This window comes from Oncorhynchus mykiss, chromosome 24, assembly GCF_013265735.2.
Source record: "Oncorhynchus mykiss isolate Arlee chromosome 24, USDA_OmykA_1.1, whole genome shotgun sequence".
Classification (NCBI taxonomy): domain Eukaryota; kingdom Metazoa; phylum Chordata; class Actinopteri; order Salmoniformes; family Salmonidae; genus Oncorhynchus; species Oncorhynchus mykiss.
The window spans coordinates 34,213,765-34,236,264 of record NC_048588.1 but is presented as its reverse complement, the minus strand read 5'-3'; the positions used below and the strand labels follow the sequence as shown (position 1 = coordinate 34,236,264).

Genomic DNA, 22,500 nt, shown 5'->3' with positions numbered 1-22,500 from the left:
ATCTGCTTGCACCGTGCTGCCAGTCATGAGAAGTGAATGGAACGAACCTAGACTACTGTATTTAGCTAGCTATATGGTGGTGTTCAAGCTGAGGTTAATCAATAAGGTAGCTAACTAGCTAACGTTACCTAGCTAACGTTAGCTTGCTTGTACAAATTGCAGCAGCTAGCCTCTGTAGCTAGCTAACGCCAGTCATCAGAAAGCTATGTAGCTAAAGAACAGGCAAATAAAGGTAGCTCGCCAATAAATGCACTATTTTTTATTTTTAAATTAGCTAGATAGTTAGCTACCTGACTACTTAACTAACGTAACTTTATACCAGTCAGATGAGAGCTAATGTTGAGTAACTATCTAATCAACAAACAGGCTACCTAACTATATTTTACCAAGTAATGTTTTTCATAGAAGGTTGAAGTCATCATGTGTAAACTGCTGATCTAGAGACTTGCGTGTAATCGAGCACAAGCATGCACAAAGAAGATAGCGGACGTTCTTGTCTGCTCTGATATCTAGTTAGCGTTAACTAGCTAGATTAACGTTAGCCAACATAAAAATGCAACGTTAGCTAATGTGAATGGCCTGTTCATTTCACCGCAATATAAATTTTTTTAAATATATAGCTAGTACTTTAAAGTACTTTAAGTTTAAAATCACCAAACTTTGGGAAACTGCCACAATGCTCACATTCATTTGCACGGCAAGGACCAAACTAAGGTAAGACGAGGTAGCTATATTTTAGACAGGAAAAACATTGCAGTTAGCTACGCTACAACCACAGCAAGAGAAATATACAAACAAAATAGTTTTTGAACGAACACTTCAAGACTGTCCATTTAAATGGTCTGTTGACATCAGTGTTTTAAGAACGGAGTTGGTAGTGTAATGGTTTTGCCTCCCGGAAAATACATTTCAACAGTTATTTTGTTTATAGTTTTGACAACACTTTGCATTTTGCAGGTGTTTCTCAGCAGTTTGTCATTTGTTGCAATGTTTGTATCAGGAGCTATCAAAATGGCTCTTAACGATCCACAGGCGGATGTAGGCTTTCTTGTTCAACCCCAGTGCTACCAGACTTGATTCTACTACTCAGCTGTTCATGGAGATCATGAATAGTAGAATCAGGTGTGGTAGAAATTGGGCTTGAATAAAAAAAAGGATGCATAAACCTGTAGCTTGTCAAGAACCATTGTGGCCAACTCTGAATTGTATTTACAAAGTTAACTATATCTGATTAATGTACACTACCGTTCAAAGTTTGGGGTCACTTAGAAATGTTCTTGTTTTTGAAAGAAAAGCAATTTTTTTGTCCATTAAAATAACATCAAATTGATCAGAAATACAGTGTAGATATTGTTAATGTTGTAAATTACTATTGTAGCTGGAAACTGATGATTTTTAATGGAAAATCTACATAGGCGTACAGAGGCCCATTATCAGCATCCATCACTTCTGTGTTCCAATGGCACGCTGTGTTAGCTAATCAAAGTTTATAATTTTAAAAGACTAATTTATCATTAGAAAACCATTTTGCAATCATGTTAGAACAGCTGAAAACTGTTGTCCTGATTAAAGAAGCAGTAAAACTGGCCTTTAGACCAGTTGAGTATCTGGCGCATCAGCATTTGTGGGTTTGATTACAGGCTCAAAATGGCCAGAAACAAAGACCTTTTGAAACAAAGACCTTCTTCTGAAACTCGTCAGTCTATTCTTGTTCTGAGAATTGAAGGCTATTCCATGATAGAAATTGCCAAGAAACTGAAGATCTCATACAACTCTGTATACAACTCCCTTCACTGAACAGCCCAAGCTGGCTTTAACCAGAATAGAAAGACGATTGCACAACTGAGCAAGAGGACAAGAGTGTCTAGTTTGAGAAACAGACGCCTCACAAGTCCTCAACTGGCAGCTTCATTAAATAGTACCCTCAAAACAGCAGTCTCAACATCAACAGTGAAAAGGCGACTCCGGGATGCTGGCCTTCTAGGCAGAGTTGCAAAGAAAATAGCTGTATCTCAGACTGGCCAATAAAAATAAAAGATTTACAGTGCCTTGCGAAAGTATTCGGCCCCCTTGAACTTTGCGACCTTTTGCCACATTTCAGGCTTCAAACATAAAGATATAAAACTGTATTTTTTTGTGAAGAATCAACAACAAGTGGGACACAATCATGAAGTGGAACAACATTTATTGGATATTTCAAACTTTTTTAACAAATCAAAAACTGAAAAATTGGGAGTGCAACTCCTGGACAGTCTGTGGTGCAACGTGGAGTTGGTGGATAGAGCGAGACATGATGTCCCAGATGTGCTCAATTGGATTCAGGTCTGGGGAACGGGCGGGCCAGTCCATAGCATCAATGCCTTCCTCTTGCAGGAACTGCTGACACACTCCAGCCACATGAGGTCTAGCATTGTCTTGCATTAGAAAGAACCCAGGGCCAACCGCACCAGCATATGGTCTCACAAGGGGTCTGAGGATCTCATCTCGGTACCTAATGGCAGTCAGGCTGCCTCTGGCGAGCACATGGAGGGCTGTGCGGCCCCCCAAAGAAATTCCACCCCACACCATGACTGACCCACCACCAAACCGGTCATGCTGGAGGATGTTGCAGGCAGCAGAACGTTCTCCACGGCGTCTCCAGACTCTGTCACGTCTGTCACATGTGCTCAGTGTGAACCTGCTTTCATCTGTGAAGAGCACAGGGCGCCAGTGGCGAATTTGCCAATCTTGGTGTTCTCTGGCAAATGCCAAACGTCCCCGCACGGTGTTGGGCTTCAAGCACAACCCCCACCTGTGGACGTCGGGCCCTCATACCACCCTCATGGAGTCTGTTTCTGACCGTTTGAGCAGACACATGCACAGTTGTGGCCTGCTAGAGGTCATTTTGCAGGGCTCTGGCAGTGCTCCTCCTGCTCCTCCTTGCACAAAGGCGGAGGTAGCGGTCCTGCTGCTGGGTTGTTGCCCTCCTATGTCCTCCTCCACGTCTCCTGATGTACTGGCCTGTCTCCTGGTAGCGCCTCCATGCTCTGGACACTATGCTGACAGACACAGCAAACCTTCTTTCCATAGCTCGCATTAATATGCCATCCTGGAAGAGCTGCACTACCTGAGCCACTTGTGTGGGTTGTAGACTCCGTCTCATGCTACCACTAGAGTGAGCATTCAGAAGTGACCAAAACATCAGCCAGGAAGCATAGGAACTGAGAAGTGGTCTGTGGTCACCACCTGCAGAACCACTCCTTTATTAGGTGTGTCTTGCTAATTGCCTATAATTTCCACCTGTTGTCTATTCCCTTTGCACCACATCATGTGAAATTTATTGTCAATCAGTGTTGCTTCCTAAGTGGACAGTTTGATTTCACAGAAGTGTGTTTGACTTGGAGTTACATTGTGTTGTTTAAGTGTTCCCTTTATTTTTTTGAGCAGTGTATATGGATGAGTGATGGCCGAGCGGCATAGGCAAGGTGCAATAGATGGGAGAAAATACAGTATATACATGTGATATGAGTAATGTAATATGTGTTATTAAAGTGGCTTTATTTAAAGTGACTAGTGGTCCATTTATTAAAGTGACCAGTGATTTGGTTTTTAAGTAGGCAGCAGCCTCTCTGAGTTAGAGATTGCTGTTTAGCAGTCTGATGGCCTTGAGATAGAAGCTGTTTTTCATTCTCTCGGTCCCAGTTTTAATGCACCTGTACAGACCTCCCCTTCTGGATGGTAGCGGTGTGAACAGGCAGAGGCCCGGGTGGTTGTTGTCCTTGATTACAGTGCCTTGCGAAAGTATTCGGCCTCCTTGAACTTTGCGACCTTTTGCCACATTTCAGGCTTCAAACATAAAGATAAAAAACTGTATTTTTTTGTGAAGAATCAACAACAAGTGGGACACAATCATGAAGTGGAACGACATTTATTGGATATTTCAAACTTTTTTAACAAATCAAAAACTGAAAAATTGGGCGTGCAAAATTATTCAGCCCCTTTACTTTCAGTGCAGCAAACTCTCTCCAGAAGTTCAGTGAGGATCTCTGAATGATCCAATGTTGACCTAAATGACTAATGATGATAAATACAATCCACCTGTGTGTAATCAAGTCTCTGTATAAATGCACCTGCACTGTGATAGTCTCAGAGGTCCGTTAAAAGCGCAGAGAGCATCATGAAGAACAAGGAACACACCAGGCAGGTCCGAGATACTGTTGTGAAGAAGTTTAAAGCCGGATTTGGATACAAAAAGATTTCCCAAGCTTTAAACATCCCAAGGAGCACTGTGCAAGCGATAATATTGAAATGGAAGGAGTATCAGACCACTGCAAATCTACCAAGACCTGGCCGTCCCTCTAAACTTTCAGCTCATACAAGGAGAAGACTGATCAGAGATGCAGCCAAGAGGCCCATGATCACTCTGGATGAACTGCAGAGATCTACAGCTGAGGTGGGAGACTCTGTCCATAGGACAACAATCAGTCGTATATTGCACAAATCTGGCCTTTATGGAAGAGTGGCAAGAAGAAAGCCATTTCTTAAAGATATCCATAAAAAGTGTTGTTTAAAGTTTGCCACAAGCCACCTGGGAGACACACCAAACATGTGGAAGAAGGTGCTCTGGTCAGATGAAACCAAAATTGAACTTTTTGGCAACAATGCAAAACGTTATGTTTGGCGTAAAAGCAACACAGCTGAATACACCATCCCCACTGTCAAACATGGTGGCAGCATCATGGTTTGGGCCTGCTTTTCTTCAGCAGGGACAGGGAAGATGGTTAAAATTGATGGGAAGATGGATGGAGCCAAATACAGGACCATTCTGGAAGAAAACCTGATGGAGTCTGCAAAAGACCTGAGACTGGGACGGAGATTTGTCTTCCAACAAGACAATGATCCAAAACATAAAGCAAAATCTACAATGGAATGGTTCAAAAATAAACATATCCAGGTGTTAGAATGGCCAAGTCAAAGTCCAGACCTGAATCCAATCGAGAATCTGTGGAAAGAACTGAAAACTGCTGTTCACAAATGCTCTCCATCCAACCTCACTGAGCTCGAGCTGTTTTGCAAGGAGGAATGGGAAAAAATGTCAGTCTCTCGATGTGCAAAACTGATAGAGACATACCTCAAGCGACTTACAGCTGTAATCGCAGCAAAAGGTGGCGCTACAAAGTATTAACTTAAGGGGGCTGAATAATTTTGCACGCCCAATTTTTCAGTTTTTGACTTGTTAAAAAAGTTTGAAATATCCAATAAATGTCGTTCCACTTCATGATTGTGTCCCACTTGTTGTTGATTCTTCACAAAAAATACAGTTTTATATCTTTATGTTTGAAGCCTGAAATGTGGCAAAAGGTCGCAAAGTTCAAGGGGGCCGAATACTTTCGCAAGGCACTGTATATGTTTGGCCTTCCTGTGACATCAGTTGCTGTAGGTGTCATGGGGGGCAGGTAGTTTGCCCCCGGTGATACATTGTGCAGACTGCACAACCATCTGGAGAGCCTTGTGGTTGAGGGCGGTGCAGTTGCCGTACAGCCTGACAGGATGCTCTCGATTGTGAATCTGTAAATTTTGTCAGGGTTTTGGGTGACAAGCCAAATTTCTTCAGCCTCCTGAGGAGGTGCCTGCTTCACCACACTGTCTGTGTGGGTGGACCATTTCAGTTTGTCTGTGATGTGTACGCCGAGGAACTTAAAACATTCTACCTTCTCCACTGCTGTCCCATCGATGTAGATAGGGGGTTCTCCCTCTGCTGTTTCCTGAAGTCCATGACCATCTTCTTTTTTTTGTTGACGTTGAGTGAGAGATTGTTTTCCTGACACTATACTCCAAGTGACCTCACCTCCTCCCTGTAGACTGTCTCGTTGTGGGTGGTACCACTGTAGTGTCGGCTGCGAACTTGATGATTGAGTTGGAGGCGTGTATGGCCACGCTGTCGTGGGTGAACATGGAGTACAGGAGGGGGCTGAGCATGCACCCTTGTGGGGCCCCAGTGTTGAGGATCAGCGAAGTGGAGATGTTGTTTCCTACCTTAACCACCGCCCATCAGGAAGTCCAGGACCCAGTTGCACAGGGCGGGGTCAAGACCGAGTGTCTCCAGCTTGGTGAGGAGTTTGGAGGGTACAATGGTGTTGAATGTTGAGCTGTAGTCAGTGAACAGCATTCTTACATAGGTATTTTTCTTGTCCAGATGGGATAGGGCAGTGTGCAGTGTGATGTGCAATGTGATGGCGATTGCATTGTCTGTGGACCTATTGGGACGGTATGCAAGCTGAAGTGGGTCTGCGGTGGCTGGTAAGGAGGAGGTGATATGCTCCTTGACTCGTCTCTCAACGCACTTCATGATTTAGTTCAGTTATCCTTGCCTTCTTGGTACAGGAACAATGGCAGCCATTTTGAAGCATGTGTGGACAACAGACTGGGATAGGGAGCGATTGAATATGTCCGTAAACACACCAGCCACCTGGTCTGCGCATGCTCTGAGGACGCGGCTGTGGATGCCGTCTGGGCCAGCAGCCTTGCGAGGGTTAACACTTTTAAAAGTTTTACTCACGTCGGCCACAGAGGAGAGCCAACAGTCCATGTTAGCGGGCCGCGTCGGTGGCACTGTGTTATCCTCAAAGCATGCAAAGAATGTGTTTAGCCTGTCCGGAAGCAAGAGGTCGGTCTCGGAGAAGGAGAGGAGGAGCCTCAGTCCTTGTTAGCAGGCTGTGACGGTATTATCCTCAAAGCTGGTAAAGAAGTTGATTAGATATTCTGCAGAGATACTCCATCCGATCTGGTTTGGGCTTAGTGGGACTATCAAGCAGCCAACAAGTGTTCAGCATATGTGCAACTCCTTCAAGACTGTTGGAAAACCATTCCAGGTGAAGCTGGTTAAGGGAATGCCAAGAATGTGCAAAGCTGTCATCAAGGCAAAGGGTGGATATATTTTGATTTGTTTAACACTTTTTTGGTTACTACGTGATTCCATATGTGTTATTTCATAATGTTGATGTCTTAACTATTATTCTACAATGTAGAAAATAGTAAAAATAAAGAAAAACCCTTAAGTAAATTATATAAGGTGATTAAATAAGATGGTGCTTGGTTCATAACTGCTCTCGGTACAGTACACTAGAGTCCTTGGTTCATGACCATCTGTGCTGTCAGTACAGTACAATACAGTCCTTGGTTCATGACCATCTGTGCTCTCAGTACAGTACACTACAGTCCTTGGTTCATGGCCATCTGTGCTCTCGGTACAGAACACTCCAGTCCTTGGTTCATGACCATCTGTGCTCTCGGTACAGAACACTACAGTCCTTGGTTCATGACCATCTGTGCTCTCAGTACAGTACACTGCAGTCCTTGGTTCATGGCCATCTGTGCTCTCGGTACAGTACACTACAGTCCTTGGTTCATGAACATCTGTGCTCTCGGAACAGAACACTACATTCCTTGGTTCATGAACATCTGTTCTCTCGGTACTCTACACTGCAGTCCTTGGTTCAAGAACATCTGTGCTCTCGGTACTCTACACTGCAGTCCTTGGTTCAAGAACATCTGTGCTCTCGGTACAGTACACTGTAGTCCTTGGTTCATGACCATCTGTGCTCTCAGTACAGTACATTACAGTCCTTGGTTCATGACCATCTGTGGTCTCGGTACAGTACACTACAGTCCTTGGTTCATGACCATCTGTGCTCTCAGTACAGTACACTGCAGTCCTTGGTTCAAGAACATCTGTGCTCTCGGTACAGTACACTACAGTCCTTGGTTCATGACCATCTGTGCTCTCAGTACAGTACACTGCAGTCCTTGGTTCAAGAACATCTGTGCTCTCGATACAGTACACTACAGTCCTTGGTTCATGACCATCTGTGCTCTCAGTACAGTACACTGCAGTCCTTGATTCAAGAACATCTGTGCTCTCGGTACAGTACACTACAGTCCTTGGTTCATGACCATCTGTGCTCTCAGTACAGTACACTGCAGTCCTTGGTTCAAGAACATCTGTGCTCTCGATACAGTACACTACAGTCCTTGGTTCATGACCATCTGTGCTCTCAGTACAGTACACTGCAGTCCTTGATTCAAGAACATCTGTGCTCTCGGTACAGTACACTACAGTCCTTGGTTCATGAACATCTGTGCTCTTGGTACTCTACACTGCAGTCCTTGATTCAATAACCTCTGTGCTCTCGGTACAGAACACTCCAGTCCTTGGTTCATGAACCTCTGTGCTCTCGGTACAGTACATTACAGTCCTTGGTTCATGGCCATCTGTGCTCTCGGTACAGAACACTCCAGTCCTTGGTTCATGAACCTCTGTGCTCTCGGTACTCTACACTGCAGTCCTTGGTTCATGAACCTCTGTGCTCTCGGTACAGAACACTCCAGTCCTTGGTTCATGACCATCTGTGCTCTCGGTACAGAACACTCCAGTCCTTGGTTCATGAACCTCTGTGCTCTCGGTACAGAACACTCCAGTCCTTGGTTCATGAACCTCTGTGCTCTCGGTACTCTACACTCCAGTCCTTGGTTCATGAACCTCTGTGCTCTCGGTACAGAACACTCCAGTCCTTGGTTCATGAACCTCTGTGCTCTCGGTACAGTACATTACAGTCCTTGGTTCATGGCCATCTGTGCTCTCGGTACAGAACACTCCAGTCCTTGGTTCATGAACCTCTGTGCTCTCGGTACTCTACACTGCAGTCCTTGGTTCATGAACCTCTGTGCTCTCGGTACAGAACACTCCAGTCCTTGGTTCATGACCATCTGTGCTCTCGGTACAGAACACTCCAGTCCTTGGTTCATGAACCTCTGTGCTCTCGGTACAGAACACTCCAGTCCTTGGTTCATGAACCTCTGTGCTCTCGGTACTCTACACTCCAGTCCTTGGTTCATGAACCTCTGTGCTCTCGGTACAGAACACTCCAGTCCTTGGTTCATGAACCTCTGTGCTCTCGGTACAGAACACTCCAGTCCTTGGTTCATGAACCTCTGTGCTCTCGGTACAGAACACTCCAGTCCTTGGTTCATGAACCTCTGTGCTCTCGGTACAGAACACTCCAGTCCTTGGTTCATGAACCTCTGTGCTCTCGGTACAGAACACTCCAGTCCTTGGTTCATGAACCTCTGTGCTCTCGGTACTCTACACTGCAGTCCTGAATTCTGCTGATAGAGAGCGTTGATAGATTGAACTGTTCAATATAAGACGTCCCTCTTGACTTTTTCACTGCTTATAATTAACTGCCGCTGTAAATATACAATTACCAAACGGGTTAGCGCTTCGACCGCCAGTCGATTTACGGTTGTTCTGCGGAACGGTCGATAAGTTCCTCACTGGCTTTCTCCCTTGCTAATTGGCTAGGAAGGAGAACATAAACTAAGTGTGTGTGTGTGTGTGTGTGTGTGTGTGTGTGTGTGTGTGTGTGTGTGTGTGTGTGTGTGTGTGTGTGTGTGTGCGTGTTTCCCTCATGCTAATTGGCTAGGGAAGAGGCAACAGAATGTGAGTGAGGGAGAAATTGATCAGTGTAATCTGATCCTTCAGCACTTTCTGAGTAACCTTTTATTTTCACATCACCTCTCATCTCCTCTTCTTCGATCTCTCCCATCCTCTCTCCTCCTTCGCTTGTCTCCCTGATCTTAGGTGGAGGAGGGTTTCTCAGGGTTTGAGACAGTCAATGAGACAGACCATATAGCCATAGTGTAGCTGGTGTGTAGATGGGGAGACCGACTAGAGCAGACTAGTAGTGGAATGTTTATATTAAAAGGGCACAGAGTATCATTGTTTTATTTAGCGGGACAGGGCTGGGTCCCAGAGCAGACAGGTAGAGGTTGGCAGTGGGTCAGGACAGGGCTGGGTCCCAGAGCAAACAGGTAGAGGTTGGCAGTGGGTCAGGACAGGGCTGGGTCCCAGAGCACACAGGTAGAGGTTGGCAGTGGGACAGGACAGGGCTGAGTTACAGAGCAGACAGGTAGAGGTTGGCAGTGGGACAGGACAGGGCTGAGTTACAGAGCACACAGGTAGAGGTTGGCAGTGGGACAGGACAGGGCTGGGTCCCAGAGCAGACAAGTAGAGGTTGGCAGTGGGACAGGACAGGGCTGAGTTACAGAGCAGACAGGTAGAGGTTGGCAGTGGGACAGGACAGGGCTGGGTCCCAGAGCAGACAGGTAGAGGTTGGCAGTGGGACAGTGGTGCATGATGGGTGCAGCCTGGAAGACAGCTTACTCATCGCAATCGCCATGACCCTCGTCTATTCTATGTTACTGTTTTCTTTTTCGATTTTTATTATTTTCTATTCTTTTTTAATAGAAAGATACGAGAAGATAATTGTGTGAAAGGAAAACATCATGATCGCATAATTCCTTCTCTCATTTACGCGCTCTCCTCCTCTCACCTTTTCCCTTCGCTTGTGGACTTCAGTGTACAACGAGTCAGCTGTCTGTGATCAGGCAAAAAAAAAACGTTCAAGCAAAATCTTTATATCATAACCGCTGACCGCTACACACAGCCTACATCGTTGTCACCATATTAGCTAACGTCATAGTCAACATAGATACTAGAACTAATGCATTACTGAAACCCGCTACAATGATGCAGTACAGTATACAGTCAGCATGCAGTTTAGCAGATCCCCCGGCGGCCCTGGTGGCAAAAAAATAATAAAACCAAAAGTTTACCTTGACTTGGAAGAGTTCCAGTGTTGGATAACCATAGCCAGCTAGCTAACATAGCATCCCTCTCTGTTGGATAGCCATAACCAGCTAGCTAACATATCATCCCTCTCTGTTGGATAGCCATAACCAGCTAGCTAACATATCATCCCTCTCTGTTGGATAGCCATAACCATCTAGCTAACATATCATCCCTCTCTGTTGGATAGCCATAACCAGCTAGCTAACATATCATCCCTCTCTGTTGGATAACCATAGCCAGCTAGCTAACATAGCATCCCTCTCTGTTGGATAGCCATAACCAGCTAGCTAACATATCATCCCTCTCTGTTGGATAGCCATAACCAGCTAGCTAACATATCATCCCTCTCTGTTGGATAGCCATAACCAGCTAGCTAACATATCATCCCTCTCTGTTGGATAGCCATAACCAGCTAGCTAACATATCATCCCTCTCTGTTGGATAGCCTTAGCCAGCTAGCTAACATAGCATCCCTCTCTGTTGGATAGCCTCAATTATTTGGTGACGTGAATATATTGTGTATATATATTTTTTTTTAAATGCTAACTTTTTTATGTTTCACTATTTAAAAAAAATGTAATTCACTGAGGATGATGGTCCTCCCCTTCCTCCTCTGAGGAGCCGCCACTGCTCTGTACACATGCTGTTCTCCTGACAGGACAGATTTGTCCCGTATACTGAAGTGCCGGCAGCTGATGTCTGCTGTCTGCTGTCTGCTGTCTGCTGTCTGCTGGTGCTCATCACTGTTGTCTCATGGATTAGGCCTGTAGGAATTACTCCTACCGACATCCCAGTCTCAGCCTTTACACATGTTTAGTAACTGTTAGCACAATGACTGACATTCCGACACTGGCATATGCAGTGCTTGACCTGGACTGAAACAAGTACCGGAACTCACTTTGGGTGTCGGTACTGTTTATATTTAGGTACAAGGAACACCTCAATCTAAGTACTGCACATAGACGCACCAAAGCTTCCCAGTTATGTGATGCTACACCTTGTAATTGCATCTCTGTCTCTGTTTCAGGTACATGGGTGACATTTGGCAGTCAGATTACAGATGAGGTGAGACGTTTCCTAATGTTTTTCTACTTGGTTTTATGGAGATGGGAAATGTGTACAGTCTTTGCCTCTGGTATTTACTGCTCTACAACGACTTGACACTTTAGCAGACACAAAGTTAACTATGAATCAGAGTGTACTCTGGGTAAAATCTATTTGGTTCAGTTAGTGTACATTTTTTAAACGTCTTTATTGAACCTTTATTTAAAGTAGGCAAGTCAGTTAAGAACAAATTCTTATTTACATTGCCGGCCTACACCGGCCAAACCCGGGCCAATTGTGCCTCCGACCTATGGGACTCCCATCACGGCCCGGTTGTGATACAGTACAGCAGTGTAATGTGTGGTAGGTGTGTATAGAAAAAAACTGATATAAATACCTTTCAGCAGTTATCATACACCCTCATTTAAAAAATCCAATCGCTTCGCATTAGACGCATTTGCGAGGGGGTTGGGGAGCCAGGGGAGAGGGGAGCCAGGGGAGAGGGGAGCCAAGAGAGCCAGGAGAGAGGAGAGCCAGGAGAGAAGGGAGAGGAGAGCCAGGAGAGAGGGGAGCCAGGGGAGCCAGGGGAGAGGGGAGCCAGGAGAGAGGGGGGTGGGGGGAGAGGAGAGCCAGGAGAGAGGGGAGAGGAGAGCCTGGGGAGAGGGGAGCCAGGAGAGAGGGGAGCCAGGAGAGAGGAGAGCCAGGAGAGAGGGGAGCCAGGGGAGAGGTGAGCCATGGTGAAGGCAATGAGGACACAGATTATTTTGCCTAAAAGCAAGCCTGTCTGTGTGTGTGTGTGTGTGTGTGTGTTTTTTCGAGTTTGTGTGTTTGCCAGTTTGTGTGACAGTGGGTCCATGTAACAATACCACACAGGTCATTATAAATATTGTCCCAATCAAGAGATCCCAGATCCTTCTGTACACTGCCAGCAGAGGGCGCTGTGGTGGAAACATCAACATAAAATAAAGACAAAAAAACACACACAGTACATTATGTCATTACCTAAATATATGGCCTATTTAGAACCTACTACTACTACTACAAAAAAAATGAAAAATACCATTCCCCATTGAGGCCTGCTGGGGCTAGTAATATATCCCTAACTCCTCCCCTACGTGGCGCCTACACCAATAAAATGCTCACATGACGTAAGCCTCTTAGTTCATGATCATGGCTGTTGAATTGTGTCCTGCAACAGGTCATTTTTCATCATGGTTGTGAATAGAGCTCTTATGCTCCCATACCGTTGTCTTAGGTTCACGTTTAGTCTTACCCAAATAATACCAAGTTACAGGAACCCACCCATGCGACACTCAAAGGACCCATCCATCGCATTTACTCTCAGCATCATCACGGTCTCCCTCTTCTGATGTCCGCTCCACATATCTCTCTTGAACCTGTTCAAGAACATCGCACCAACGACAAGACATGACTAAAACTCTATCCCAGGCTTATGAGCCCAAGCCTGAAACAAAAAAAATGTACTCTAATAAAACTGTGATTGTGCCATAATATAATATATAGCACACCGCATATTACGCAGGGCGGAACAACATTCAAACAAAACGGATTTTAGGATGACCTCATTTTGAAGTGTAGTCTAGTCGACGAATCACCTTTGAGTGTGGACTGTGTTATTAGACATACTGGATGGACTGTTCACACTCCTACATGTATATGCTTCAGTCTGAGAGTCAACGTGTAGCCAATCTTAGGCGATGCTGTTTACAGTTAAGACTACAATTATAGTTCATTTATATTGGATTTTGAATAATTATTTGGATGACACATAACCTTTATATTTATAAATATTTATATTTATATTTATAAATATTTATTTATATTTTATATATTTATATATATTTATATTTATATATATTTATATTTATATATATTTATATTTATATTTATATTTATTTATATTTATATATATTTATATTTTATATATTTATATATATTTATATTTATATATATTTATATTTATAAATATTTATATGTATTTATATTTATATATATTTATATTTATATTTATTTATATTTATATATATTTATATTTTATATATTTTTATATATTTATATTTTATACATTTATATTTATATATATTTATATTTATATTTATTTATATTTATATATATTTATATTTATATATATTTATATTTTATACATTTATATTTATATATATTTATATTTATATTTATATATATTTATATTTTATATATTTATATATATTTATATTTATATATATTTATATTTATATATATTTATATGTATTTATATTTATATATATTTATATTTATATTTATTTATATTTATATGTATTTATATTTATATATATTTATAATTATATTTATTTATATTTATATATATTTATATTTTATATATTTATATTTATATTTATATATAGTTATATTTATATATATTTATATGTATTTATATTTATATATATTTATATTTATATTTATTTATATTTATATATATTTATATTTTATATATTTATATTTTATATATTTATATTCATATTTATTTATATTTATATATATTTATATTTTATATATTTATATATATATTTATATTTTATACATTTATATTTATATATATTTATATTTATATTTATATATATTTATATTTATATATATTTATATTTTATATATTTATATATATTTATATTTATATATATTTATATTTATATATATTTATATGTATTTATATTTATATATATTTATATTTATATTTATTTATATTTATATATATTTATATTTTATATATTTATATATATTTTATACATTTATATTTATATATATTTATATTTATATATATTGATATTTTATATATTTATATATATTTATATTTATATATATTTATATTTATATATATTTATATGTATTTATATTTATATATATTTATATTTATTTATATTTATAAATATTTATATTTTATATATTTAAATATATTTATATTTTATACATTTATATGTATATATATTTATATTTATATTTATTTATATTTATATATATTTATATTTATATTTATATATATTTATATTTTATATATTTATATATATTTAAATTTATATATATTTATATTTATATATATTTATATGTATTTATATTTATATATATTTATATTTATATTTATTTATATTTATATATATTTATATTTTATATATTTTTATATATGTATATTTTATACATTTATATTTATATATATTTATATTTATTCATATTTATATATATTTATATTTATATATATTTATATTTTATACATTTATATTTATATTTATATATATTTATATTTATATTTATATATATTTATATTTATATATATTTATATTTATATATATTTATATGTATTTATATTTATATGTATTTATATTTATATATATTTATATTTATAATTATTTATATTTATATATATTTATATTTTATATATTTATATTTATATTTATATTTATATTTATATATATTTATATGAATTTATATTTATAGATATTTATAATTATATTTATTTATATTTATATATATTTATATTTTAGATATTTATATTTATATTTATATATAGTTATATTTATATATATTTATATGTATTTATATTTATATATATTTATATTTATATTTATTTATATTTATATATATTTATATTTTATATATTTATATTTTATATATTTATATTCATATTTATTTATATTTATATATATTTATATTTTATATATTTATATTTTATATATTTATATATATATTTATATTTTATACATTTATATTTATATATATTTATATTTATATTTATATATATTTATATTTATATATATTTATATTTTATATATTTATATATATTTATATTTATATATATTTATATTTATATATATTTATATGTATATTTTATATATTTATATATATTTATATTTTATACATTTATATTTATATATATTTATATTTTATATATTTATATATATTTATATTTATATATATTTATATTTATATATATTTATATTTATATATATTTATATGTATTTATATTTATATATATTTATATTTATATTTATAAATATTTATATTTTATATATTTATATATATTTATATTTTATACATTTATATGTATATATATTTATATTTATATTTATTTATATTTATATATATTTATATTTATATTTATATTTATATATATTTATATTTTATATATTTATATATATTTATATTTTATACATTTATATTTATATATATTTATATGTATTTATATTTATATATATTTATATTTATTTATATTTATATATATTTATATTTTATATATATATATTTATATATATTTATATGTATTTATATTTATATATATTTATATTTATATTTATTTATATTTATATATATTTATATTTTATATATTTATATATATTTATATTTTATACATTTATATTTATATATATTTATATTTATATTTATTTATATTTATATATATTTATATATAATTATATTTATATTTATATATATTTATATATATTTATATTTATTTATACATATCTCACCACCATGCATTTAGTTTTAGAACACCTACTCATTCAAGGGTTTTTCTTTATTTTTACTATTTTCTACTTTGTAGAATAATAGTGAAGACATCAAAACTATGAAATAACACATATGGAATCATGTAGTAACCAAAAAAAGTGTTAAACAAATCAAAATGCATTTTACATTTGAGATTCTTCAAATAGCCACCCTTTGCCTTGATGACAGCTTTGCACACTCGAGCCAGAAATCTTGCTTGTTTTGTAGGTGACCAAATACTTATTTTCCACCATAATTTGCAAATAAATTAATTAAAAATCCTACAATGTGATTTTCTGGATTTTTTTTCTCATTTTGTCTGTCATAGTTGAAGTGTACCTATGATGAAAATTACAGTCCTCTCTCATCTTTTTAAGTGGGAGAACTTGCACAATTGGTGGCTGACTAAATACTTTTTTGCCCCACTATATATGCAGTTAATATATAGCTATATATAGTTATATAAAGTTAAAATATAGTTCATATACAGTTAATATTTTTGTTCAGTATATTTTTCAGCTGCTAGTATGAATTTAGCTCCTCTGTAAAACCGAAGCAGCCTACAGAATGGGCCGGTGGGAAAGCGTGCGGCCTCCATTCACTATTCCTGTATGCAGATGACATGTCTTTTTCCCCCCGTCCCTGTCCCTGTTCCTGTTCCTTTCCCTGTCCCTGTTCCTGTCCCTGTTCCTGTCCCTGTCCCTGTTCCTGTTCCTGTCCCTGTTCCTGTCCCTGTTCCTGTCCCTGTCCCTGTCCCTGTCCCTGTTCCTGTCCCTGTCCCTGTTCCTGTCCCTGTCCCTGTCCCTGTCCCTGTTCCTGTTCTTGTCCCTATCCCTGTCCCTGTTCTTGTCCCTGTCCCTGTCCCTGTCCCTGTCCCTGTTCCTGTCCCTGTCCCTGTCCCTGTTCCTGTCCCTGTCCCTGTTCTTGTCCCTGTCCCTGTCCCTGTTCCTGTTCCTGTTCCTGTCCCTGTCCCTGTCCCTGTTCCTGTCCCTGTTCCTGTCCCTGTTCCTGCTTATTTGATAACGGGCCATTCTAAATCAAAACAAATTTGACATATTAGTAAAGACGAGATTCAATTGAGAATAGTCTGATGGGTGAAAATGATGATCACTTGATGAGAGAACAGCGTGTGCAGCCTGAGGAACAGCTGTTTTTCCCACACCGTGCAGCCCATATTCAGTGTGTTCAGCCTGAGGAACAGCTGTTTTTCCCACACCGTGCAGCCCATATTCAGCCTGAGGAACAGCTGTTTCCCCCACACCGTGCAGCCCATATTCAGCGTGTTCAGCCTGAGGCAAGGAACAGCTGTTTTTCCCACACCGTGCAGCCCATATTCAGCGTGTTTGTATTTCTAACACATTCCAAGGTTTGTATCATTCACAACTAAAGTTGCCAAATTAATCTAAATCTAGCATACAGCATATAGGGCCTGTTTCAAATGAACACTTCTACGCTCGATGCAGTCAGCTGAATGAACAAGCCGACAGACTACGGCATGGAGCACAGCCAGATAACATAGGCTTTACAGTAGATGTTCTTAGATGTTCTGAAATACTGTCTCTTCATATGATACTGTTTCTTTGGACCTGACTAAAATCAATAATGGATTTATTGTGATGGTGCATATTAAATTGATTTATTATACTTTTTTAAAATGTAGATGTTCCCAAAGATGTATGTGTGAAGGCCTGGGGCTCTCTGGTCCAGTCCCTCTGCTCTCTGGTCCAGTCCCTCTAGTCCAGTCCCTCTGCTCTCTGGTCTAGTCCCTCTGCTCTCTGGTCCAGTCCCTCTAGTCCAGTCCCTCTGCTCTCTGATCCAGTCCCTCTGCTCCCTCTAGTCCAGTCCCTCTGCTCTCTGGTCTAGTCCCTCTGCTCTCTGGTCCAGTCCCTCTAGTCCAGTCCCGCTGCTCTCTGGTCCAGTCCCTCTGCTCTCTGGTCCAGTCCCTCTGCTCTCTAGTCCAGTCCCTCTGCTCTCTGGTCTAGTCCCTCTGCTCTCTGGTCCAGTCCCTCTAGTCCAGTCCCTCTGCTCTCTAGTCTAGTCCCTCTGCTCTCTGGTCTAGTCCCTCTGCTCTCTGGTCCAGTCCCTCTAGTCCAGTCCCTCTGCTCTCTGGTCCAGTCCCTCTGCTCTCTAGTCCAGTCCCTCTGCTCTCTGGTCCAGTCCCTCTGCTCTCTAGTCCAGTCCCTCTGCTCTCTGGTCCAGTCCCTCTGCTCTCTAGTCCCTCTGCTCTCTGGTCCAGTCCCTCTAGTCCAGTCCCTCTGCTCTCTGGTCCAGTCCCTCTGCTCTCTGGTCTAGTCCCTCTGCTCTCTAGTCCAGTCCCTCTGCTCTCTGGTCTAGTCCCTCTGCTCTCTGGTCTAGTCCCTCTGCTCTCTGGTCCAGTCCCTCTGCTCACTGGTCCAGTCCCTCTGCTCTCTGGTCCAGTCCCTCTAGTCCAGTCCCTCTGCTCTCTGGTCTAGTCCCTCTGCTCTCTGGTCTAGTCCCTCTGCTCTCTGGTCCAGTCCCTCTGCTCTCTGGTCCAGTCCCTCTAGTCCAGTCCCTCTGCTCTCTGGTCCAGTCCCTCTGCTCTCTGGTCTAGTCCCTCTGCTCTCTAGTCCAGTCCCTCTGCTCTCTGGTCTAGTCCCTCTGCTCTCTGGTCTAGTCCCTCTGCTCTCTAGTCCAGTCCCTCTGCTCTCTGGTCCAGTCCCTCTGCTCTCTGGTCCAGTCCCTCTGCTCTCTGGTCCAGTCCCTCTAGTCCAGTCCCTCTGCTCTCTGGTCCAGTCCCTCTGCTCTCTGGTCCAGTCCCTCTGCTCTCTAGTCCAGTCCCTCTGCTCTCTGGTCTAGTCCCTCTGCTCTCTGGTCCAGTCCCTCTAGTCCAGTCCCTCTGCTCTCTAGTCTAGTCCCTCTGCTCTCTGGTCTAGTCCCTCTGCTCTCTGGTCCAGTCCCTCTAGTCCAGTCCCTCTGCTCTCTGGTCCAGTCCCTCTGCTCTCTAGTCCAGTCCCTCTGCTCTCTGGTCCAGTCCCTCTGCTCTCTAGTCCAGTCCCTCTGCTCTCTGGTCCAGTCCCTCTGCTCTCTAGTCCCTCTGCTCTCTGGTCCAGTCCCTCTAGTCCAGTCCCTCTGCTCTCTGGTCCAGTCCCTCTGCTCTCTGGTCTAGTCCCTCTGCTCTCTAGTCCAGTCCCTCTGCTCTCTGGTCTAGTCCCTCTGCTCTCTGGTCTAGTCCCTCTGTTCTCTAGTCCAGTCCCTCTGCTCTCTGGTCCAGTCCCTCTGCTCTCTGGTCCAGTCCCTCTGCTCTCTGGTCCAGTCCCTCTGCTCACTGGTCCAGTCCCTCTGCTCTCTGGTCCAGTCCCTCTAGTCCAGTCCCTCTGCTCTCTGGTCTAGTCCCTATGCTCTCTGGTCTAGTCCCTCTGCTCTCTGGTCCAGTCCCTCTGCTCTCTGGTCCAGTCCCTCTAGTCCAGTCCCTCTGCTCTCTGGTCCAGTCCCTCTGCTCTCTGGTCTAGTCCCTCTGCTCTCTAGTCCAGTCCCTCTGCTCTCTGGTCTAGTCCCTCTGCTCTCTGGTCTAGTCCCTCTGCTCTCTAGTCCAGTCCCTCTGCTCTCTGGTCCAGTCCCTCTGCTCTCTGGTCCAGTCCCTCTGCTCTCTGGTCCAGTCCCTCTAGTCCAGTCCCTCTGCTCTCTGGTCTAGTCCCTCTGCTCTCTGGTCTAGTCCCTCTGCTCTCTGGTCCAGTCCCTCTGCCCTCTGGTCCAGTCCCTCTGCTCTCTGGTCCAGTCCCTCTGCTCTCTGTTTATGTTAATTAATGGTCAATTACCGTGAGACAAGCAGTCTTTTGCATGACAAAAACCACCTGACAAAATGTCATGACTGCCACAGCCCTTATCCCTGCTCCCATATTCTCCCCCAGCACCTTTCCACTGCACCCCCACAGTGTCCCCAACGGTTGGGGCTACAGGGCCCCTGTCTGTCTGACATCCCACCCACAACACACACAGCTGGCCTGCCTACAGTACAGTCCCTCTGCTCTCTGGTCCAGTCCCTCTGCTCTCTGGTCCAGTCCCTCTGCTCTCTGGTCCAGTCCCTCTGCTCTCTGGTCCAGTCCCTCTGCTCTCTGGTCCAGTCCCTCTAGTCCAGTCCCTCTGCTCTCTTGTCCAGTCCCTCTGCTCTCTGGTCCAGTCCCTCTAGTCCAGTCCCTCTGCTCTCTTGTCTAGTCCCTCTGCTCTCTGGTCCAGTCCCTCTGCTCTCTGGTCCAGTCCCTCTGCTCTCTGGTCCAGTCCCTCTGGTCCAGTCCCTCTGCTCTCTGGTCCAGTCCCTCTGCTCTCTGGTCCAGTCCCTCTGGTCCAGTCCCTCTGCTCCCTGGTCCAGTGAAGTGGTGAAGTGAATGGAAAAAATGTTTGCTTGTTTCAAAAAATAAATACAACATTTAAATGGAAAAGTGGTGTGTGTATACAGGTATGTATTCACCCCGTTTGCTATGAAGCCCCTCAATAAGATCTGGTTCTACAAATTACCTTCAGAAGTCACATAATTAGTTAAATAAAGTCCACCTGTCACATGATCTGCCACACTACATATACACTTGTTCTGAAAGGCCCGAGAGTTCTCAACACCACTAAGCAAGGGGAACCACCAAGTAAGCGACACCATGAGACCAAGGAGCTCTCCAAACAGGTCAGGGACAAAGTTGTGGAGAAGTACAGATCAGGGTTGGGTGATAAAAAAATATCCAAAACTTTGAACATCCCACGGAGCATCATTAAATCCATTATTAAAAAATGGAAAGAATATGGCACCACAACAAACCTGCCAAGAGATGGCCGCCCACCAAAACTCATGGACCAGGCAAGGAAGGCATTAATCAGAGAGGCAACAAAGAGACCAAAGATAACCCTGAAGGAGCTGCAAAGCTCCACAGTGGAGATTGGAATATCTGTCCATAGGACCACTTTAAGCCGTACACTCCACAGAGCTGGGCTTTGGCCAGAAGCGTGGCCAGAAAAACATAAGCAAACATGTTTGGTGTTCGCCAAGAGGCATGTGGGAGACTCCCCAAACATACGGAAGAAAGTACTCTGGTCAGATGAGACTAAAATTGAGCTTTTTGGCCATCAATGAAAACATTATGTCTGGCGCAAACCCAATACCTCTCATCACCCCGAGAACACCATCATGTTTTTCATGGGCAGGGACTGGGAAACTGGTCAGAATTGAAGGAATGATGGATGGTGCTAAATATAAGGAAATTCTTGAGGGAAACCTGTTTCAGTCTTCCAGAGATTTGAGACTGGGACGGAGGTTCACCTTCCAACAGAACAATGACCCTAAGTATACTGCTAAAGCAACACTCAAGTGGTTTAAGGGGAAACATTTAAATGTCTTGGAATGGCCTAGTCAAAGCCCAGACCTCAATCCAATTGAGAATCTGTGGTATGACTTAAAGATTGCAGTACACCAGCGGAACCCATCCAACTTGAAGGAGCTGGAGCAGTATTGCTTGAAGAATGGACAAAAATCCCAGTGGCTAGATGTGCCAAGCTTATAGAGACATACCCCAAGAGACTTGCAGCTGTAATTGCTGCAAAAGGTGTCTATACAAAGAAATGACTTTGAGAGTGTGAATAGTTATGTACGCTCAAGTTTTCCGTTTTTTTGTCTTGTTTCTTGTTTGTTTCACAAGAAAAAATGTTTTGCATCTTCAACGTGGTAGGCATGTTGTGTAAATCAAATGATACAAACCCCCACAAAATAGGAAAAATGCAAAGGGGTGGTGAATACTTTAACAAGCCACCATACCTCCCTACTTTATTTACAGGTTATGGAAAATGTGCTCTTTTAGTATGTCTCCAGTAGGTTTCCTCAAGGAGAAAGCCTCCACTTCTATGCCAAAGATAATAACACAAAAACACTACCGTGAATAGTATACTATCTACACCATAGTGTTTTTTCATGGTGGGTTGTGACAGGGGGACAATATGAACACACACAACACCTATTGTGTAACAGGGTGACAATTTTGGGTGGTGGTTTGACGGTGACTTGGGAATTTGGGCTGGTGTTTGGCTCTGGGGGTTGCAGTAAGTAGACGGTAGGGAGGTCCGTGTGGTGACAGTGTAGAGATTAGCAGTAATTGGATTTTTAAATTGCAGTGAGTGAATGTGATTATGAAGTCGTGTCAGAGTAACCATGACCTTGTCTTTCAGACTTTCTCTCTCTCCTTTTCTCCCTACGTCTCCTTGTTTCTGTTCTGCTTTCTTCTCCCTTTCCCTCTCATTCAATTAGCCTCTTCTTCCCT

General features: G+C 41.0%; 1 protein-coding gene across 2 annotated transcripts in view; it reads left to right on the top strand.

The window, feature by feature from the left end:
• The window catches only part of LOC110503216 (voltage-gated potassium channel subunit beta-1), a 167,707-nt gene that overhangs the window by 104,597 nt on the left and 40,610 nt on the right, over positions 1-22,500 (top strand). For both annotated transcript variants that reach the window (XM_036962191.1, XM_036962192.1), the window contains exon 3: positions 11,697-11,734. In XM_036962191.1, coding sequence (XP_036818086.1) covers positions 11,697-11,734 — 38 coding nt within the window. The remainder of the gene's footprint in view (positions 1-11,696; positions 11,735-22,500) is intronic.